The following is a 21,751-nucleotide window of genomic DNA, read 5'->3' as shown; positions in this document are numbered from 1 at the left end:
TTTTTCTCTGAGGGAATGTTGCCTGCAAGTCTGTGGGTTTGTTTGTATACCTGCATTTTAATGGAGTTTTAAGACCCTGGAAATAGCTTACGGGAGTTAAAACAAAGTAGGGAATACTGTGCAGTTGCCTAGCAACAGGGAGTCCACAAAGACAGAGAGAAACAGAAAAGCAGTTTGAGTTCGGTTGGTAGGATCATTCCACAGAAACTGCCAGAGCAGGATGAGAGCTGCAGGGAGCAGCTCCCAAAAGAAAAGCCTAAAGTTCTAAAACCAGGGAGTGGGGACAGGAAAAGGTCTCAAGACAACAACTAAGTCAAGAAACAGGTGCTATATGAATGCAAGTTGTTGCTGTTGATGTAAAAGATCTCTTGGCATTTTTAAAAATGGAGCAGAATTCTCCCAGTGTCTAGGCCAACAATAAATCACTCAGCCAATAAAAAAAAACAGTTGATTTGGGCACTTAATTGTTGTCTGTTGGACTTTGCTGCGTGCAGATTGACTGCCACACTTCAAAGTGCTACAGAATGCAAATTCCTTTATTTTCCTTTTGCTGGAGAAAGATGAAGGATCAGCATTACATCTGGCACACTGGCACATTTGACATTTGTAGTCTGAAAACAAACCTGAAACATAAGAAATTGGAATGTAGACTGGAAGAGGGCTATGGGGTAATAACAGTCTAGTTCACATTTACTACCTAATTCTCCTGGTGGTCATTTTAAGAAGTTAATACAATCCTGTAGCAATCAAAAAAACAATTTATCATGTTATGAGAAACTAATGTGTGTGAATAACATTACAGATAATGTTTAGGTGAACATTAGAAGGTGCTGCTTTGAAATATAATGGCATCATTGAAGTGCCAGCTGCATATCACTGCAGCTTGAATTTTCCGATAGAAGTGGTAGCTTGTCAACCGACAGGCATAAAACTACTTTCACTGCAGTGAACTGCAACTTCTAGCTCTGAAAAATGTTAGAAATGTCCTTTACTGTCTATACTTATTGTAAAGAGCATTGTTGGTAGAAATGCAGTTCGCAGGGCTCAGTATTGAGAATTGGTTAGCAGACAGGAAACAGACAATAGGAAAAAATGGGTTTTTTTCAGAGTGGCAGGCAGTGACTGGTGGGGTATTGCAGGGATCAGTGCTTGGGCCACAGCTATTCACAATCCATATCAATGATGTGGATGAGGGAACCAAATGTAATATTTCCAAGTTTGCTGATGACATGAAACTTAGTGGGAACGTGAACGATGAGAAGGGTGTTACGAGGCTTCAAGGTGATTTAGACAGGTTGAGTGGGCACATGCAGTACAACATGGATAAGTGTGACATTGTCCACTTTGGTGGGAAAAATAGAATGGCAGAGTATTATTTAAATGGTGATAGATTGGGAAATGTTGATGTACAAAGGGAACTTGGTGTCCTTGTACACCAATCACTGAAAGCAAACATGCAGGTGCAGCAAGTAATTAAGGCAAACGTAGCCATCACTGCGAGGGGACTTGAACACAGGAGCAAGGATATCTTACTGCAGCTGTACAGGGCCATGGTGAGACCACGTCTAGAGTATTGTGTGCAGTTTTGGCGTCCTTAACTAAGAATGGATATACTTGCATAGAGGAAGTGCAGCAAAGGTTCACCAGACTGATTCCTGGGTTGACAGGATTGTCGTATGAGGAGAAATTGGGTCAACTAGGCCTGTACTCACTGGAGTTTAGAAGAATAAGAGGAGACCTTATAGAAACATATAAAATTCTTACAGGGATGGACAGACTGGATGCAGGGATGATATTTCCTCTGGCTGGGGGATCTAGAACAGGGGGATCTAGAACAGGGGGCACAGTCTCAGGATATGGGATAGACCATTTAGGACTGAGATGAGAAGAAACTTCTTCATTCAGAGGGCGGTGAACCTGTGGAATTCTCTACTACAGAAGGCTGTGGAGGCCAAGTCACTGAATATATTTAAGAAGGAAATAGATAGATTTCAGGACCCTTAAAGACGTCAAGGTGTATGGAGAGAGTGCAGGAGTACGGCAGTGAGATAGAGGATCAGCCATGATTATACTGAATGGCGGAGCAGCCTCAAACGACCAGATGGCCTACTCCTGCTTCAATTTTTTATGTATTGACAATAAATTTCCAAGTTTTACTCATGATTTAAAAGCTCATGTGAACACAGATTTATTCCTGTTTTGTAACCCAATCTATGTATTGAAACAGAACAAAACTGGAGGAAGGAATGCAGGACAACTGGATTTTTTCAGCCAAGTTGCAGGGCACTGAAGATTATTTAACATGGCATTTAAATATTCCAGGATTGATCTGGAAACTGTAGTCAGAATTACAGTAAAATACATTCAGTCATTAAACAAACTTGCTTTTGTAAATGAAGAATGACAATTTAATTGTTGCCTTTTATTGTATTTAAATATCACCACAGTTCATTTTATGTGTTGACAGTCTGCAATGTAGATGATGCCGACTGCTAAGCATTGACCTACGTACTGTAAGAGAGTGCAGTATTACACTGAGAGCTTTGTTGGTTACTTCAGGTACATATTACCCTAATGGATATTTCATACAATAAAACAAAAGTTTTTCACAGGTCAGTCATCTGCCAGCCAGGGGTCTATATTGAAGTTCTCGCTCAAACTGTTCTGCTGTCAGACTCCCTTCAATAGCCTCACAGCCAGGGTTGAACACAGAGTATGCACTAACTTCACCTTGCTTCTTTTTGGATGGGTCTCGGGTCCCAACGTAAATCCAATAAAACATCGACAGTACAAAATATGCCAGGCCAAACTCCAGCTCAATGAAGAGACCGAGTAGGACCAGCCAGAGCAGGAATTTTAGGATTGTCACAGTTGTGAAGATAGTGTGATCAGATTCAGCAGGGTCTGCCAGAGATCTCTCGTGGAACCAAGCCTGGCCATTTTCCTTCTTTGCCTGAAAGAAAAAGAATTCCGGTTTTAAGCTGTGATTGGACTGAGGACCAATGATGCTGATCACCCAATTCCTTGATGCAGAAAATCTCAAATGTCTGATTTTACATTCATCTCACTGACACGTCACAAGTGTAGGACAGATTAGCAACAATGATAACAATAGTTAGAGCAACCAAGATCACAGCCAAAACGAATGCCATATACTATCAGACAAACCAAACTATAACATTATTATTCCTGAAGAAAATGGGTAAATCAACTCGGAATCAGGATGGTGGTAACAGATTCACTGCTATTGAGAAAAAGGGAGATGGATAAATATTTTAAAAGTAAAAATTCGCAGGGCTATGGAGAAGGAGTACAGGACTGGGCCTAATTGGATAACTCAAAGAACTGGCACTGTCACGATTGGCTGAATGACCAGTTTCTTTGCTGTGTGAAGCGCCCCAGCCTGATTTTAGATTGCATCTCTAGTCACTTCCTTCCTGAAAAGATCCTGACAAAATGCTGTGACTAGATGTTTAACCATTAGCAGCATTCACGGTCACATATTTAAACCAACTTGAGTAATTCACTCCAAACACATGGGGTTCACAGGCCTCTTAGTTTCATCATTTTATAATGTTATCCCTTTGCCACAATGCAGATGTTTCTTTTCTAATTTCCATCAATAAAGTTCCCATGCATGACCTATCTTGGGGAGGGGAGGGGACTATTGTGTTTTTAACATTTTGGCAAGCAAAATGCTGGACAAGATGTGTTGTGCTACAGAGGTGGTAGTGGAATTTTTTATAACACAAGTAGGTGGCTTCAGAAGCAGAAAGGTTGAGAAACCCCGCAGTCTACCCAATCCCACTGCTGGGGCATAATCACTGCAAGGACTGCAGCGTTTCCAATCAGCCCCTGATCACTAGTTTCTCAGAACACCTAGGGACAGGCAAGAAACAAAGCCTTGTCAGCATTGCCCATGTCTTAGGAACAAACAGAAAGAGTGAGATCTTTTAAGAGGGAAAGAATAGCAAGTGAATAAATCTTGATAGAATATTAAAGAGTCTAGTTTAGATGTAAATTATTCATGGCTGACTCATGCATGTTAAGCACTCATTTATCATCTTGTTTCATCAGGGAGGACAAGGTCTGTTTTCATGTCATGCTCTGAAGGCGACTCAATCCACCCTGTGAAATATGATTTTTATCTCCGAGAAAAGTGCTAATTGAATAATTCTGAGATGGAACCCAAAATGAATTACAGTATCATGCAGAAAGGGGGGAAAACATAGGAAAGCATTCAGTTCGTGATGTTTGAGAGTTTGTAATAAACTCCCATTAGGATTTTTTTTAAACCTAGTGCTATTGTTAAGTTTGCAATTTTTTTAAACTGTCGAAACTCAAAAGGCATTTTCATGGCTCACAACACACATCGAGAAGAGTTCTCATTATACAATCCATCCAATTAAATCTAATGTTGAAACAAAACAGTTTGTCAGAAAAAAAACTCTCTGCCATGTCCAGCTTCACACAAGGTTGAATCTTTTCCAACTCTCTGGCAGATCACAGCATCTATCAGAATCAAATGGATCTGATAGCTATGCTTGTTACAGCTGTCTTCAGATGTGTCAGTAAAAGGTTAAGCCCCCCCCCATGATTACACGTGAACTGCAAAAAACTATTCTGCTAAATTATGACACAAGTTCCACGTTGGGTGAAACGGAGATCTAGCTTTTTGTGAAATGCGTGGGAAAGTTTAAAAACAAAATATATTATTTTACAAGTTAAAAACTCAAAATGCAAGATTAATGTGGTCCATGCATGTGATGTAACTGTAATGAGATAGCAATAAGTAGATAACTCTATCAGCAGAAGGTGCAAACTGCAAGGGCATTGAACACCTAATGGAGTAGGGTTCAGTTTGTGGCACTGAAAACGCATTGTTCCAGCAGCTATCTGTGCATTGTGAATATTGCTCAATAGTTGGGATCACTGCCAGATTTGACTATTTGAATGCTCACTGACCAGTATTCCATCCAGCACTCACTGTAAGCATCCAGCTCATTATAAACTTTATTTCCTGTATCCCATCTTAAACTAGTCCTGCTCAGCCATCCTCCCTTCTCTTGACCTACATTGGTTCCCTGTCACTCAATACTTCCAACTTAAATTGCACACCCTTCTTAAAATTGCAGGAATCCTCCCCGCCACCACCCAGTGGCTACAGAGCAGCAACGTGAAAGAAACCCAGGAAAAGGTTTGGGAGTCCCCCCAGTATCAACAGTGTACAGCAGCAGCATGAGAGCGGAGCAAAGTCTGAAAGAATGAGGAAAATCAAAAAGACACATCACAATACCAGGAGGATTAGTGGTGATAATTTTCAGCTCAGGATTTATCAGTAGTTCAATGTTTATTGTTTGTGGTGGTTTTGTTTGTATTCATTCATGGGATGTGGGCTTTGCTGGCTGGGCCAGCATTTATTGCCCATCCCTAGTTGCCCTTGAGAAGGTGGTGCTGAGTTGCCTTTTTAAACCTGCAGTGCTGTACACCCAGTAGGTACACCCACCGTGTTGTACACCCAGTAGGTACACCCACAGTGCTGTACACCCAGTAGGTACACCCACAGTGCTGTACACCCAGTAGGTACACCCATTCTGCTGTACACCCAGTAGGTACACCCACGGTGCTGTACACCCAGTAGGTACACCCACAGTGCTGTACACCCAGTAGGTACACCCATAGTGCTGTACACCAAGTAGGTACACCCACAGTGCTGTACACCAAGTAGGTACACCCACAGTGCTGTACACTCAGTAGGTACACCCACAGTGATGTACACCCAGTAAGTACACCCACAGTGCCATTAGTGTATGTTTTTATTTGCAGTGTTTTTGTAGCTAAACATGGCAGGGCAGATGGGGCCTGTCATATGCCATATGGGAACTCCAGAATATGATGCATCCTGCAAAACTGCATATGCAGGAAATGCCAACTGCTTGAGCTCAAAGTTTCAGAGTTGAGGACATATATTCAGGAAGCTAAGATCTTTGTGTGTAGCATGTTTCAGGAGGTGGTCACCCCACAGCTCCCAAGTGCTCAGGGGACGAGGCAGTGGCAATCACCAGGGAAGCTAAGAGCAGTTAGACAGCGCAGGAATACCCCGGGTATGTGACAACTTGGCAGGGAGAATGCAAATCCACAGCACTGTGGGAGCCTCAGGGGAGGGGCAGGGCACAAGAAATTGTAGAAGTGCAGCTGCTTTAGGGATTTGATAGTCAGGGCAATAGACAGGCATTGCTGTAATCGCAGACATCAGTCTCACAAGCTGTGTTGCCTAGCCGGTACCAAGATTGCAGGGTATTCTGCAAGGGGAAAGAGTAGGGCCCATAAGGGACCAAGGGGTCAATCCATGGGTGGAGCCAGAGGACATCGCTAGTGTTGAATGTGAGAAAGAAAATATTTCAGGATAGGAAATAGAGGGATAAAAGCAATAAACTGCAGATGCTGGAAATCTAGAACAAAAATAATACCTGGAAAAACTCAGCAGGTCTGACAGCATCTGTGGAGAGGAACACAGTTAACGTTTCGAGTCCGTATGACTCTTCAACAGAACTAAGGAAAAATAGGAAAGAGGTGAAATATAAGCTGGTTTAATGGGGGGGAGGGGGAGACAGGGAGGACAAGTAGAGCTGGATAGAGGGGCAGTGATAGGTGGAGATTGCCAAAAGACGTCATGGACAAAAGGACAAAGAAGTGTTGAAGGTGGTGATATTATCTAAGGAATGTGCTAATAGGTGACATTAAGGGTAGAAAGCAGGACGAGTGAGGTACAGATAGCCCTGGTGGGGGTGGGGTGGGGGGAAGGAATCGAAATGGGCTAAAAGGTAGAGATAAAACAATGGATGGAAATACATTTAAAAATAATGGAAATAGGTGGGAAAAGAAAAATATATATAAATTATTGGAAAAAAAGGGGGATCGGAAAGGGGGTGGGGATGGAGAAGAGAGTTCATGATCTAAAATTGTTGAACTCAATTTTCAGTCCGTTGGCTGTAAAGTGCCTAGTCGGAAGATGAGGTGCTGTTCCTCCAGTTTGCGTTGAGCTTCACTGGAACATTGCAGCAGGCCAAGGACAGACATGTGGGAATGAGAGCAGGGTGGAGTGTTGAAATGGCAAGCAACAGGGAGGTCTGGTCATGCTTGCGGACAGACCAAAGGTGTTCCGCAAAGCGGTCACCCAGTCTGCGTTTGGTCTCTCCAATATAGAGGAAACCACTTTGGGAGAAGCGAATGCAGTAGACTAAATTGAGGGAAGTGCAAGTGAAATGCTGCTTCACTTGAAAGGAGTGTTTGGACCCTTGGACGGTGAGGAGGGGGGAAGTAAATGGGCAGGTGTTGCATCTTCTGCGGTTTCATGGGAAAGTGCCGTGGGAGGGGGTTTAGGTGTAGGGGGGTGATGGAGTAGGGGGTGATGGAGGAGTGGATCAGGGTGTCCCAGAGGGAACTATCCCTGCGGAATGCCGCCAGGGGTGGTGAAGGGAAGATGCGTTTGGTGGTGGCATCAATGCTGAAGTTGCCAGAAATGGCAGAGGATGATCCTTTGAATGCGGAAGCTGGTGGGGTGATAAGTGAGGACAAGAGGGACCCTATCATGGTTCTGGGAGGGAGAGGAAGGTGTGAGAGCAGATGCACGGGAGATGGGCTGGACACGGTTGAGGGCCCTGTCAACTACTGTGGGTGGAAAACCTCAGTTAAGGAAGAAGGAAGACATGTCAGAGGAACTGTTTTTGAAATTGGCATCATCAGAACAGATGCGATGGAGGCAAAGGAACTGAGAGAATGGGATGGAGTCCTTACAGGAAGTGGGGTGTGAGGAGCTGTAGTCGAGGTAGCTGTGGGAGTCGGTAGGCTTGTAATGGATATTGGTAGATAGTCTATCACAGAAATAAAGACAGAGAGGTCAAAGAAGGAAAGGGAAGTGTCAGAGATGGACCATGTGAAAATGATGGAGGGGTGGAAATTGGAAGCAAAATTAATAAATTTTTCCAGGTCCAGACGAAAGCATGAAGCAGCACCAAAGCAATCATCGAGGTACCGGAGAAAGAGTTGTGGGAGGGGGCCGGAGTAGGATTGGAACAAGGAATGTTCCACATACCCCACAAAGAGACATGCATAACATATTTCCATCCATTGTTTTATCTCTACCTTTTAGCCTATTTCGATCCCTTCCGCCCACCCCACCCCCCACTAGGGCTATCTGTACCTTGCTCGTACTGCTTTCTACCCTTAATGTCACCTATTAGCACATTCCATAGCTAATATCACCACCGTCAACACCTCTTTGTCCTTTTGTCTATAACACTTTTTGGCTATTTCCACCTATCACTGGCCCTCTATCCAACTTTACCTGTCCCACCCCCCCTTAAACCAGCTTATATTTCACCTATTTTCTATTTTTCCTTACTTCTGTTGAAGAGTCATACGGATTCGAAACATTAACTGTGTTCCTCTCCGCAGATGCTGTCAGACCTGCTGAGTTTTTCCAGGTATTTTTATTTTTGTTTCGGAAATAGATAGATAAGGGGAAGTAAGCGAAGAAAATAGCCAGTTCTCCCGTTGCCTACCAAAACCCACAACAGACGCAAAGGAGGAAGTCATGAAATGTTCTATGTATAACTTGTACCTTGTGTGTGCAGATAAATGTTAAAATGAAATTGTAAGCTTTGTGGGAAAACCAGGAAAGTACTCTTAGAGCATAGCCAGAATAAAGTGAACTTTGTGCGCAATTAATTACATAAGTATGGTGGCCAGATTGTTTTTTTAACTTCCCTGTTCTTTGTATTCTATGTCTCATAGACTGTTGATTGTGTTCTAATTTGATGCAACATGTCTTGTAAACTGTCTTGCATCTGATGTAATTACTTAGTTAACTTACCGTTATCTGACCTACTGAGAGTTATAACTGCATGCACTGATAACGGTTGATGTATAACTACCCAATTATTACATGATTATGACTCAGATAAAAAGGATCATCTTTTGGTCATCTCCACCTATCACTGGCCCTCTATCCAGCTCTTCTTGTCTACCCCACCCCCCCCCCCATTAAACCAGCTTATATTTCACCCCTTTTCTATTCTTCCTTAGTTCTATTGAAGAGTCATGCGGACTCGAAACGTTAACTATGCTCCTCTCCACAGATGCTGCCAGACCTGCTGAGTTTTTCCAGGTATTTTTGCTTTTGAGAAAGGATCAGGTGTTGTCTCATGGAATGAACAGTACATTGTTAGGAGAGATAAGGGACAATAAAGAAACTGTATGGGTAAACAAAATCAATTAGCTAACATAGATATAATTATAAGAGAATAAAGAAGGACAAGTTAATAAGATCACAACTTAATAGGATCAGTGTGTGAATATGCTGGAGCCACTGTATAAATATTGCTTGTTGAACATTTTATCGTTGAGCAGATTTATTGTGACCTGCTCCCAATGGCCATTGTATTGTTTAGCGCTAAATAAATTGTACTTTTTCCTGAAGTAACTTGCAGTTGCTGATTTATTCTTTGACAAATGAATACTTCACATCCGTCTTCGCCCAAGAGAATCAGGATGAAGGTATTGAACTCGGGGAGAGAGACTGCGAGGTTCTTAAGCAAATTGATATAGGGAGTGAGAAGGTAATGGAGGTGTTGGCAGGCTTAAAAGTGGACAAATCTCCAGGTCCACATGATTTGTGTCCCAGACTGCTGAGGGAGGCAAGAGAGGAGATCGCAGGGGCACTGACCCAAATTTTTAATTCCTCTTTGGCCACGGGAGGAGGTGCCAGAGGACTGGAGAACAGCTAATGTAGTTCCACTATTTAAGAAGGGTTGTAGAGATAAGCCAGGGAACTGCAGGCCAGTGAATCTCACATCAGTAGTAGGGAATCTATTGGAGAAAGTTCTGAAGGAGAGTACCTATTTCCACTTGGAGAGGCAAGGTTTGATCAGGCATAGTCAGCATGGCTTTGTCAGAGGGAGGTCATGCCTGACAAATTTGATTGAATTTTTTGAAGAGGTGACCAGGTGTGTAGATGAGGGTAGTGCGGTTGATGTAGTTTATATGGATATCAGCAAAGCCTTTGACAAGATCCCACATGGGAGACTTATAAAGAAAGCAAATGCACATGGGATACAGGGTAATTTGATAAGGTGGATTCAAAATTGGCTCAGTTGTAGGAGGCAGAGGGTGATGATAGAAGGATGCTTTAGTGACTGGAAGCCAGTGTCGTACCACAGGGATCTGTGCTCAGTCCCCTATTATTTGTCATTTATATAAATGACATAGATGACAATGTGGGGATTAGTAAGTTTGCGGATGACACAAAGATTGGCCGGGTGGTTAACAGTGAGGTTGATTGTCTTGGGCTACAGGAAGATATAGACAGGATGGTCAAATGGGCAGATAAGTGGCAGATGGAATTTAACCCTGAAAAGTGTGAGGTGATACACTTTGGAAGAGTAATTTGACAAGGAAGTATTCAATGAATGGCATGGCACTAGGAAGATCTGAGGAACAAAGGGACCTTGGGGTGGCACATTATAGGAAAGATGTGATTGCATTGGGGGGAGGTGCAGAGGAGATTCACCAGGATGTTGTCTGGGATGCAACATTTAAGTTATGAAGAGAGGTTGGATAGACTTGGGTTGCTTTTGTTGGAGCAGAGAAGACTGAGGGTTGACCTGATCGAGGTGTACAAGATTATGAGGGGCATGGACAGGGTGGATAGAGAGCAGCTGTTCCCCTTAGTTGAAGGGTCAGTCACAAGGGGGCATAAATTCAAGGTGAAGGGAAGTTTTTGGGGGTGGGGGTGGGGGTGGGGGTGGGGGTGGGGGGGGGTGTGAGGAAAAACTTTTTTACTCAAAGGGTGGTGATGGTTTGGAATGCGCTGCCTGGGAGGATGGTGGAGGCGGGTTGCCTCACATCCTCTAAAAAGTACCTGGATGAACACTTGGCATGTCCTAACATTCAAGACTATGGGCCAGGTGCTGGTAAATGGGATTAGGTAGGTAGGTCAGGTGTCTCTCACAGGTCGGTGCAGACTTGATGGGCCAAAAGGCCTCTTCTGCACTGTGATTCTGCGAGGGGAAGAGCCAGAAGTCATGGTCCATTTTGGAACCAATGACAAAGATAGGGAAATCATTGAGGTCTAAGGCAGAATTTTCTAAACTAATAAAAGTATTAAAGAACAGGACCGCAAGGGGTGCTAATCTCTGGATTAATAGTTAGTACAGAAATGGGATCACACAAAGTGACAGCAGACTTGAGAGGGTCTTAAACTCTCTTCAGAGCTATCTAGTGGCCAGATCCTGCACTTAGTGAAAGTGACATAACAAAATGGAATGGGAAATATTGTCGAACAATTTACAATGGTAAACGACAAGAAAGTGAGATAAAAGTTACAGCAACAGGGACGAAAAAAATGCACATCCTATATAAGCTTTAACAATTAATGTGTACAATTTTCAATTGTGCTTTTAGATGTTGAATTAGAACATTCATGAGTTTGAGAGCCTCCTCCTGCTCTCTCGATCTATTTATTGACTGTAAGGGGTGGACGGTCTTCAGGCTGAGAGGCTGGAGGCGCGCACGGTGCAGAGGGGACGGACTGGCCGAGCTCGGGCTCGGGCTCTGAGCAGAGTCCAGGGAGAGAAGGACGGTCCCAGGCCTCCGCGGCCCCACTCACTCACTCACTCACTCACTTTGCTCGCGGCTGTGTCTCGAGGCCGCTCACGGGACTCTGCCTCATCTCCGCGGGGCCACAGCCGCTCCCACAGGGCACCGACCGCCCCGCGGCTTCCCCGAAACCCTTCGTCGCTTTGCGGCTTTTCCAGCCTCTGCCGCACTCGCCATTCCGCCAACTTCCGCTCCATCCTGCGGGGCGGAAATGTCCCCCGTTAAAGGGCGTCCGTCCCGTCCTGCGGGGCGGAAATGTCCCTCGTTGAAAAGTGTCCCAAACGCGGACGAAGTAACTTATTTGGGACAAAATTTCCGCCAACTCCAGCATGATGCCACCCACCAAACACATCTTCCCTTCAACCGCCCCGCCAACCCTCGCAGTATTCCGCAGGGATTGTTCCCTCCGGGACACCCTAGTCCACACGTCCAAAACAACCTACACCTCAACCCCCTCCCGTGGCACCTTCCCATATATTTCAAGTGAAGCAGCATTTCACTTACACATCCCTCAATTTAGTCTACTGCATCCGTTGCTCCCAATGCGGTGAGCTCTACATTGGAGAGACCAAACGCAGACTGGGTGACCGCTTTTCAGAACACCTTCAATCTGTCCACAAGCATGACCCAGACCTCCCTGTCGCTTGCCATTTCAACGCACCACCCTGCTCTCATGCCCACATGTCCGTCCTTGGTCTGCTGCAATGTTCCAGTGAAGCTCAACACAAACAGAAGAACAGCACCTCATCTTTAGACTAGGCACTTTACAGCCTTCCGGACTGAATATTGAGTTCAACAACTTTAGATCATGAACTCTCTCCTCCTTCCCCATCCCCTTTCCGATTCCCCCTTTTTCCAATAATTTACATATTTTTCTTTTCCCATCTACTTCCATTATTTTTAAATGTATTTCCATCCATTGTTTTATCTCTACCTTTTAGCCTATTTCGATTCCCCCTACCCCACCCCCACTAGGGCTATCTGTCCCTTACTGGTCCTGCTTTCCACCCTTAATGTCGCCATTAACACATTCCATAGCTAATATCACCACCGTGAATACCTCTTTGTCCTTTTGTCTGTGACATTTTTTGGTTATCTCCACCGATCACTGGCCTTCTATCCAGCTCTACCTGTCCCACCCCCCTTTAAACCAGCTTATATTTCACCTTTTTTTATTTTTCCGTGGTTCGAGTCATTCAGACTCGAAATATGAACTGTATCTCCGCAGATGCGGTCAGACCTGCTGAGTTTTTCCAGGTATTTTTGTTTTTGTTCTAGATTTCCAGCATCCACAGTATTTCGCTTTCACATTATTTGTGAAGTTGTTTGGCAATGGAGAAGATCGGACTGAAGAAATTGATTAGAAAGGGAGGCACAGGCTGAAGTTAAGACAGTTTCACTCTGGGCCGTATCCTAATGGAAAGATCAGGAATCCACCACTTCCTGTTAAACATTAAATTAAAACTTGTTCAAAGGTCAGAAACCCTGTTATATGCAGCAAATGTATTAATGCAACTCCTTTTAATGTAAGCTTAAAAAAATTCCACTTAATGTTTGTGCTAACAGAATACATTGAGGTCAACATCTCTTAATAATATTAAGATTGTAAAACTGTATTTTGGACACAGTGAAATATGAATACCCAGGATGGTTGAGAAGTGAGGTTCTTGCACAGCATCAATTGTTACTTGTCTTGGGATGAGGCACAAACTGCTTGAAGTATTCCAATTTAATTGAACTGCTTCGTTCTTACAATGGGGATATTTTCTTACGGTGTCTACTCAATGAATTGCTTTTTACTTAGACTTAGTTTCTCTGATCCCATGTAGGAGAATGAGTAGTAAGACTCTGCCACCATCTCCAGTTCTCACAATTTATTTTGCTCAGCCCAGCTGGTGTCCTGCTCTTGAAGGTCCTCCTTAAATGTATTTCACCAGGTCTTCTTTAGCCAGCTTCATCTTTTTCCATTTGGTATTGTCTGTTCTACTGCCACTCTGGTGGGGCGTACGTCTGGGAGGCGAAATACGTGTCCAGTCAGCCTCAGTCGTCTCTCATGATGTCCCGCAGGCACTTCTAACTGGTTCTCTGTAGAACTTCGTCATTAGTGATGCTGTATCTTCATGTGATGCACAGCATCTTGTGTAGACAGCGCCAATTTAAGTCCAATTTAAGTGACACCTTTGCTGTTCTCCGCCATATCTCACAGGCATAGATTGCAATTGGTACTATTATGGACATGTAGAGTTGCAGCTTCGTGGGCATTTTGATGGTGTTGGATACCCAGACCATTTGGAGCTGCTGGAAGACCAATGCTGTTTTGTTGATTCTTGTGAGGACGTTCTCTATAATGGCGATCTCTATGTCGCCTTCCCTGGAGATGTTGCTTCCTGCATAAGGGAGTGGTTGACGTCTTTGATGTTGTGTTGCCCAATGGTGATGGGGAGCTTAATGGTGAAAGAATATCATATGGATCTAATATCTAAGATCTGGTAATATTGCTGTAATCTACTGCTTTTGTAACCAGAGTAAGAATTTATGGAATCAATAATTAAGTGATTCCCAGGCATATTACTTACACTTGAAATGGAGAATTGGGAGTGATTTATGAGAGTAATAATCTTAAGAAACAAGTGCCAAAATAAGCTAGAGTAAGGTTTTAAGGACACAAAAATGTGAGTCGCACTTAAGTCTTTAAAGTTGAGGCTGCAAAGTAATCTTGCAACCAAATCTCGGTGCACAATATATATTCATTGACTCATTTGGCATTTGGGATGCGACACAGGTACTTGGATGTCAACGTTTGTGCTGTCCTTCCATGGCCTTGCCCCCATATATCTCTATAATCTCCTCCAACCCCTCCACACACCAAGATATCTGCGCTCCTCTAATTCTGGCCTCTTGTGCATTTCCAATTAAAGCTGCTTCAACATTGGTGGCCATGCCTTCAGTTGCCTTGGCCACAAGCCTTTAGCATACCCTCCTTACACCTCTCTACATAGGATCATAGGGCTTAGGAGCAGGAGTAGGCCATTTGGCCCTTCGAGCCTGCTCCACCATTCAATAAGGTCATGACTGATCCGTTGTGGTCTCAACTCCACTTTCCTGTCTGCTCTCTGAACCGCACCAACCACTCTCACCTCCCGCCACCGCCCCCCCACCCCCACCAACACCCCCCCACCACCCCCACCCCCCCGCCCCCCCATAACCCTTGACTTCCTTGTCTATTAAATATCTGTTTAACTCTGCCTTGAATAATTTCAATGACCCAGCCTCCACTGCATTCTGGGGAAGAGAATTCCACATACTAAGATCCTTTGAGAGAAAAAAAATTGTCCCCATCTCTGACTTAAGAGGTAGACCTCTTAGTGTCCACAGGGTCTGGTCTCCCCTACAAGTGGAAACATTCTCCCTGAATCCGCCCTATTAAGTCCCATCGAGATCTTATATGTTTCAATAAGATCATCTCTCTTTCTTCTAAACTCAAATGGGTTTAGGCCCAACCTGTTCATCCTTTCTTTATAAGATAAGCCCTTCATTCCAGGAATGAGTCGAGTGAACATTCTCTGAACTGTTTCTAAAAATTATATCCTTTTTCAAATAAGAAGGCCAAAACTGTAAACAGTTCTCCAGATGTGATCTCACCAAGGCCCCGTACAGCTGCAGTAAAACTTCCTTACTTTTTTATTCCATTCTCCTTGCAATAAACACCAACATTCCGTTTGCCTTCCTAACCTTGCTGTATCTGTATAGTAACATTTTGTGATTCATGAACCAAGTTACCCAGATCCCTCTGCAGTTCTGCATTCTCTCTCCATCTCCCTGCCAAAGTGGACAAGTCCCCATTTTCTCACATTATACTATATTTGCCAAATTTTTGCCCACTCAACATATCTATATACCTTTGCAGACTCTCTACCCCACCTTGACAACTTGCTTTCCTATCTATCTTGGTGTCATTGGCAAATTTAGCTACCATACATTTGGTCCCATCATCCAAGTACCATTGATATAGATTGTAAATAGTTGAGGCCCCAGCTCCTCTAGTTACAGCTTGCCAAACCTGATAAAGACCCATTTACCCTTACTCTCTACTTCCTGTTAGCTAACGCATCCTTTATCCATGCTACTCCATGTTTTCTTATCTTGTGTAGTAACTTTTAATGTGGTACCTTATCAAGTGCCTTTTGGAAATCCAAATACACCACATCTATAGGTTCCCCTTCATCCACCTTGCTTGTTACTTCCTCAAAAAACTCTAAATGAATTAGATAACATGATTTCCCTTTCACAAAGCCATGTTCACACGGCCTAATCATATTATGATTATCTAAGTATCCTGCTATATTCTCCTTAATAATGGATTCTAGCAATGGATGTTAGGCTAACTTGCCTGTAGTTCCCTACTTTCTGTCTCCCTCCTGTCTTGAATAAAAGTGTTACACTAGCTATTTTCCAATCCACAGGGACTCTTCCAGAATCTGAGGAATTTTGGAAGATTATATCAAAGGCACCTACTATCTCTGCAGCCACTTCTTTTAAGACCCTAGGATGCAAGTTGTCTGGTCCTGGGGACTTGTTAGCCTTTAGGTCTAATAGTTTTCCTGGCACCTTTTCCCTCATGCTGGTGATTGTTTTAAGTTCCTCCCTCCTTCTCATCTCTTGATTTTCAAGTATCTTTGGGAAGTTTTTTTAGGTCTTCTACAGTGAAGACAGACACAAAATACCTGTTCAATGCTTCTGCCATTTCCTTGTTTTCCATTATCAATTCCTGAGACTCACTCTCTAGAGGACCAACTCCAGCTCTAGTTACTCTTTTCCTATTTAAATACTTATAGAAATGCTTACCTTGTGTTTCTATATTTCTAGCTAGCTTTCTCTCATACTCTACTTTCTTCCTCTTTATTTTTTTTCGCCATTCTTTGCAGGTTCTTAAAACCTGACCAATCTTCTGACCCCTACCACTAATCTTTGCAGATTTGTACAGTATTTCTTTCAGTTTGACTCAATCCCTTATTTAACCATGGATGATGCATCCTTCTCAAAGACCCTTTCTTTCATATTTGGATAAATCTTTTCAGAGAGTTATTAAATATCTCCTTAAAAGTCTGCCACTGTATCTCTACTGTCTTACCTTTTAACTTAGTTTTCCAGTTCACTTTAGCTACCTCTGCTTTCATAGCCTTATAATTACCTTTATCCGGGTTTAAAACACTAGTCTTAGACCCACACTTCTCCCCTTTAAACTGAACATGAAATTTTATCATGTTATGATCACTGTCACCTAAAGGCTTCTTTACCATGAGGTTATTGATTAACCCAGCCTCGTTACTCATTACTAGGTCTAGAACAGCTGCTTCCTTGTTGGCTCTAGAATGTATTATTTTAAGAAATTTACCCCAATACACCCTATGAAACCATGTGCCAGGCTACCTTTGCCAATCTGATTTGCCCAATCAACATGTAGATTAAAGTCACCCATGCTTATTGTGATACCTTTCTTACATACCCCATTTATTTCTTCCTATGTATCTTGTCTTCCTGTATACCTTGCCCTAACTATAAACGACTCCTACAAGTGACCTACAAGTAGCTTTACTATTTCTTATCTCTACATCTTGCTCTTTTGAGCTAAGGTCATCTCTTGCTACAGTACTAATGGCATCCTTAATTAACAGAGCTACCCCACCACCTTTTCCTGGCTTTCTATCCTTGTGAAATGTCAAATACCCTTCAATATTCAGGTCCCAGCCTTGGTCACTCTGTGAGCATGTCTCTGTAATGGCTATCTGTGCCAACAATTCATCCTTTTTGTTCCGAATGCTTTGCCCGTTCAGATACAGAGCTTTAACTCTGTCTTTTTACCATTTTTGCAATCTCTGGCCTTATCTGCTGGTGCACTCTTACATTTGTGTGCTTTGTCCCTTCCTGCCACACTCTGGTTATCATTACCCAAATTGTTACCCTGCTTTAATACCTTGTTGTTACCCTATAATTTGCTACATTTTTTCTCACATGGTCCCTTCCCATCCACTATTTAGTTTAAAGCCCTATCTACCACCCTAGTTATAGACTCGCCAGAACACTAGTCCCAGCAAAGTTCAGGTGAAGCCCATCCCAACAGTGGAGCTCCCACTTTCCACAGTACTGGTGCCAGTGAATAGAAACCCATTTCTCCCACATCAATCTCTGAGCCATGCATTCGTCTCTCTAAACTTATTTACACTATGCCAATTTGCTCGTGGCTCAGTTAATAATCTGGATATTATTACCTTTGATGTTCTGCTTTTTAATATAGCTCATAGCTGCTCATATCTCATAAGCAGAATTCATTCCTACTCCTATCTATGTCATTGGTATCAATGTGGGCCATAGCAACTGGATCCTTCCCCTTCCACAGCAAGTTCTTCTCCAGCCCTGAACAGATGTCCCAAACCGTGGCATTGGACAGGCAACACAACCATCAATATCTTGCCCTAGACAGCAAAGAACTGTGTCTATCTCCCTGACTATACTGTCTCCTACTACCACTGTATTCCTATTTACTCCTCCCACTGTATAGAACCTTGGTTAGGCCACACTTGGAATATCGCATGCAGTTCTGGTCGCCACATTATCAGAAGGATATTGAGGCATTGGAGGGGGTGCAGAGGAGGTTTACCAGGATGCTGCCTGGTCTGGAGGTTATTAGCTATGAGGAGAGGTTGGAGAAACTCGGATTGTACTCACTAGAGCGACGGAGATTGAGAGGCGACTTGATAGAAGTTTACAAAATTATGAGTGGCATGGACAGAGTAGATAGTCAGAAACTTTTTCCCAGGGTGGAAGAGTCAATTACCAGGGGAAATAGATTTAAGGTGAGAGGAGAAAACTATAGAGGAGATGTGCGGGGCAAGTTTTTTACGCAGAGGGTAGTGAGTGTCTGGAATTCGCTGCCAGAGGAGGTGGTGGAAGCAGTTATGATAGTGGTGTTTAAGAGGCAGCTTGACAAATACATGAATAGGAGGGGAATAGAGGGATATGGACCCCGGAAGTGCAAAATATTTTAGTTGACGGGCAATATGATCGGCGCAGGCTTGGAGGGCCGAAGGGCCTGTTCCTGTGCTGTACTTTTCCTTGTTCTTGTTCTTTGTTCACTTGAATGGCTTCCTGTAGCACACTGCCATGGTCAGGCACCCTGCAGCTCCCACTTTCATCTGTACAGGTTGCAAGCACCTCGAACCTGTTGGCCAATTGCAAAGGGTGAGGCTCCTCCAGTTCTACCTTCTGGGTCCCATACCTGCCTCACTCGCAGCCACACCCTCCTGTTGTTGACCAAATCAGAAGACCTATCCTAAAGGGTGTGACCACCTTCTGGAACAAAGTGTCCAGGTAACTTTCCCCATCCCTGATGCGTCGCAGTGTCTGCAGCTTGGCCTCTAGTTCAATGACTCTGAGCCGAAGCTCCTCGAGCTGCAGACACTTACTGCAGATGTGTTTGTCCATAATCGAACTGGTGTTCCAGAGCTCCCACATTCTGCAATCGGAACACATCACCTGCCCTGCCAAGTTCATTATGTGCTAATTAAGTTATTTTTCTGTATTAAGTTATAATTAATGAACCCTACTACAACTAGTAAGCTTTACTACTATTAGGAAACCTTACTACTACTAATAAAACCTTTTAATTGCTAATAAATTACCTGAGCTTTGAAACAAACTCACTAACCAATTACTTACCTGTTGTCCTGCGATGTCACATTTTGATTTTTTAGAACCTGGCTGGTCTGCTCGGGAGCCACAGACCAGAGGATCATTCTTTTAAACTCTCCTTTCGCACTCTTTTAAACTCTCTACCTCGCTTTCCTCTTTTAAGACACTTCTTAATCCATCTTTGACCAAGCTTTTTGTCATCTGACCTAATATCTCCTTCTGTGGCTTGGTGTCATACTTTGTTTTATGATGCTCACGTGAAGCATCTTGGGGGGTTTTATTTTGTTAAAGGCACTATATAAATATAAGTTATTGTTGTGCAACCTTTCAACATCATCACATTATATATCTGCTTGTATTGCTTGGTGCTGTCAATAGATGAGAGCAAAGGTGCAACAGAGGAGGCCAAACAATATCAGGTCCTCAAGATGATTTGGGAAAAGTAGTTTCAAAATATTGGAATCAGAAGCCATGGAAGTAATATGCAGAATCTAGCCAGGGGCATCTTCCAACCTTGGCGAGGTCAGTACTGGGAAATACTAATTTAAATGTGACAGAAGTAATGCAGAAGAAATGAGGCTGATGGTAGATATAATGCAATACACCTTCATGATCACAAGTTCTCAAAGGCCATTACATGCTTCTCATGCATCTTATATGTACTCAATCATTTCAGGGGCAAGCAACCAGGAAATTTTGCCTTCAGCCATTTATTTAAGAATTGAAGCAGGAGTGAGCCATCCGACCCCTTGAACCTATTCTGCCTTTCAGTAAGATCATGGAAGATCTTCAACTTCAACTCCACTTTTCCTCCCAACCTCCAGATCCCTATATCCCCTTAGATTTCAAAAACCTATCAGCCTTGAATATACTCCCAAGGCTGAGTATCCACAGCTCCATGGGGTAGACAATTCCATAGATTCACAACCCTCTGAGTGAAGAAATTTCTCTTCACCTCAGTCCTAAATGGCCAACTCCTTGTTCTGTTACCAAGTCCCTTAGTCCTAGATACTGCAGCCAGGGGAAACAGCCTCTGGGTATCTACCCTGTCAAGAGCTCTCAGAATCATCTCCAATTCTTAGAGTATAAGCATTCCATTCAAACTCTCCTCATAGGACAATCCTCTCATTCCAAGAGTCAATCTAGTGAACCTTTGCTGCATTACCTATAAAGGAATTAGATCTTCACTTTGGTATGGTGACCAAAATTATAAACAGTACTCCAGGTGTGGTCTCATCAAAGCCTGTACAATTCCAGCAGGACTTGCCTGCCTTTAAGAGTGACATACCATATGCTTTCCTAATTGCTGCTTGTAGCTGTGTCTGTGATCCTTCATGAAACATTTTGTTTGGGAGCAATTCTGCACAGAAATTTTTCCCAAAATGGTAGATCATGTTTGGAGCACATTGTTGCTTGATAATCTGCACCAGTTCCACAAACTTTTAACTTCCTCATGGCACATTACTTTGCCCTCTATTTAATGCAACTTTGTCTTAGTTATTCTAAATGGGCTAACTCCTTTAGGAAAATAATCACTAATTGTATTTATAAAATAGCAGATCAAGGGCATCCATATGGAGAGAGTGCAGAGGAGATTTATAAGAATGTTGCTAGGGCTTGAAAATTGCAGCTATGGGGGGAGATTGGATAGGTTAGGGTTGTTTTCCTTAGAACAGACCTAACTGAGGTGTACAAAATTATTTGGAGCCTAGATAGGGTAGACAGGAAAGACTTGTTTCCCCTGGCTGAGGGGTCAAATACCAGGGAGCATAGCTTTAAGGTGATTGGTGGAAGGATTAAAGAAGACATGAGGAAAAACTTTTTCACCCAGAGGGTTGTGGGTGTCTGGAATTCACTGCCTAAGTTGCTGGTTGAGGCTGAAATGTTCAACTCATTTAAAAGGTACCTGGATCTGCCTCTGAAGTGCTGTAACCTGCAAGGTTACAGACTAGATGTTGGAAAGTGGGATTAAAATGAGTGGCTAGTTTCTTATTTCTCTTTTTGGCCGGCGCAGAGACGATGGGCTGAATGGCCTCTTTCTGTAACTGTAACTTTTCAATGGTTCTATGGTTGTAAACTGTTCAGTATGTTTCCACTCGTATTGCCAGCATGTTTCTTATCAAGTGAACTTTGCTGCCTGAACTTTGTATGGTTTGTGAAAGCGGTTCTTGGGTGGTAGATCTCGACAGCAATCAAACCCCACGATATCAGTGCTTTGCTGTTCTGATTTGACCTCAAATGTTCTTTCATCCTTTGACGAAAAATTGGACTTTTAACTGGCTCCCGGCTTTTAAGTTGTCTTGTTGCATTGATTGTTGGCTGTTGCCTGTTCTTAGGCTGATTGGGAATAATGTGCAGTAACAAGATATGTCTTCTTAGCGCTGGAGTTGTTGTTGGTGCGGTG

At 43.2% G+C, this 21,751-nt stretch overlaps 1 protein-coding gene across 1 annotated transcript; it reads right to left on the bottom strand.

Moving 5' to 3' along the window:
* Positions 1-2,407: 2,407 nt before the first annotated feature.
* saysd1 (SAYSVFN motif domain containing 1) lies at positions 2,408-11,869 on the bottom strand. The gene is made up of 2 exons (XM_041203283.1): positions 11,685-11,869; positions 2,408-2,953 (listed from the first exon to the last, which is right to left on the bottom strand). Exons 1-2 carry the CDS (start codon positions 11,853-11,855, stop codon positions 2,618-2,620), a joined length of 507 nt encoding a protein of 168 aa, XP_041059217.1. The 5' UTR covers positions 11,856-11,869; the 3' UTR covers positions 2,408-2,617.
* Between the last annotated feature and the right edge of the window lie 9,882 nt (positions 11,870-21,751).

Source organism: Carcharodon carcharias, chromosome 13, assembly GCF_017639515.1.
Source record: "Carcharodon carcharias isolate sCarCar2 chromosome 13, sCarCar2.pri, whole genome shotgun sequence".
NCBI classification, from domain to species: Eukaryota; Metazoa; Chordata; class Chondrichthyes; order Lamniformes; family Lamnidae; genus Carcharodon; species Carcharodon carcharias.
This window is presented reverse-complemented; position numbering and strand designations above follow the sequence as displayed.

Bases quoted from the DNA above. Each gene is read 5' to 3' on its own strand.
- saysd1 (XM_041203283.1), bottom strand. From the start codon at position 11,855: ATGGAGCGGAAGTTGGCGGAATGGCGAGTGCGGCAGAGGCTGGAAAAG. The intron at 2,954-11,684 runs GTGAGTGAGTGA...TTTTTCTTTCAG, and splicing joins GAGACACAGCCGCGAGCAAA to GCAAAGAAGGAAAATGGCCA.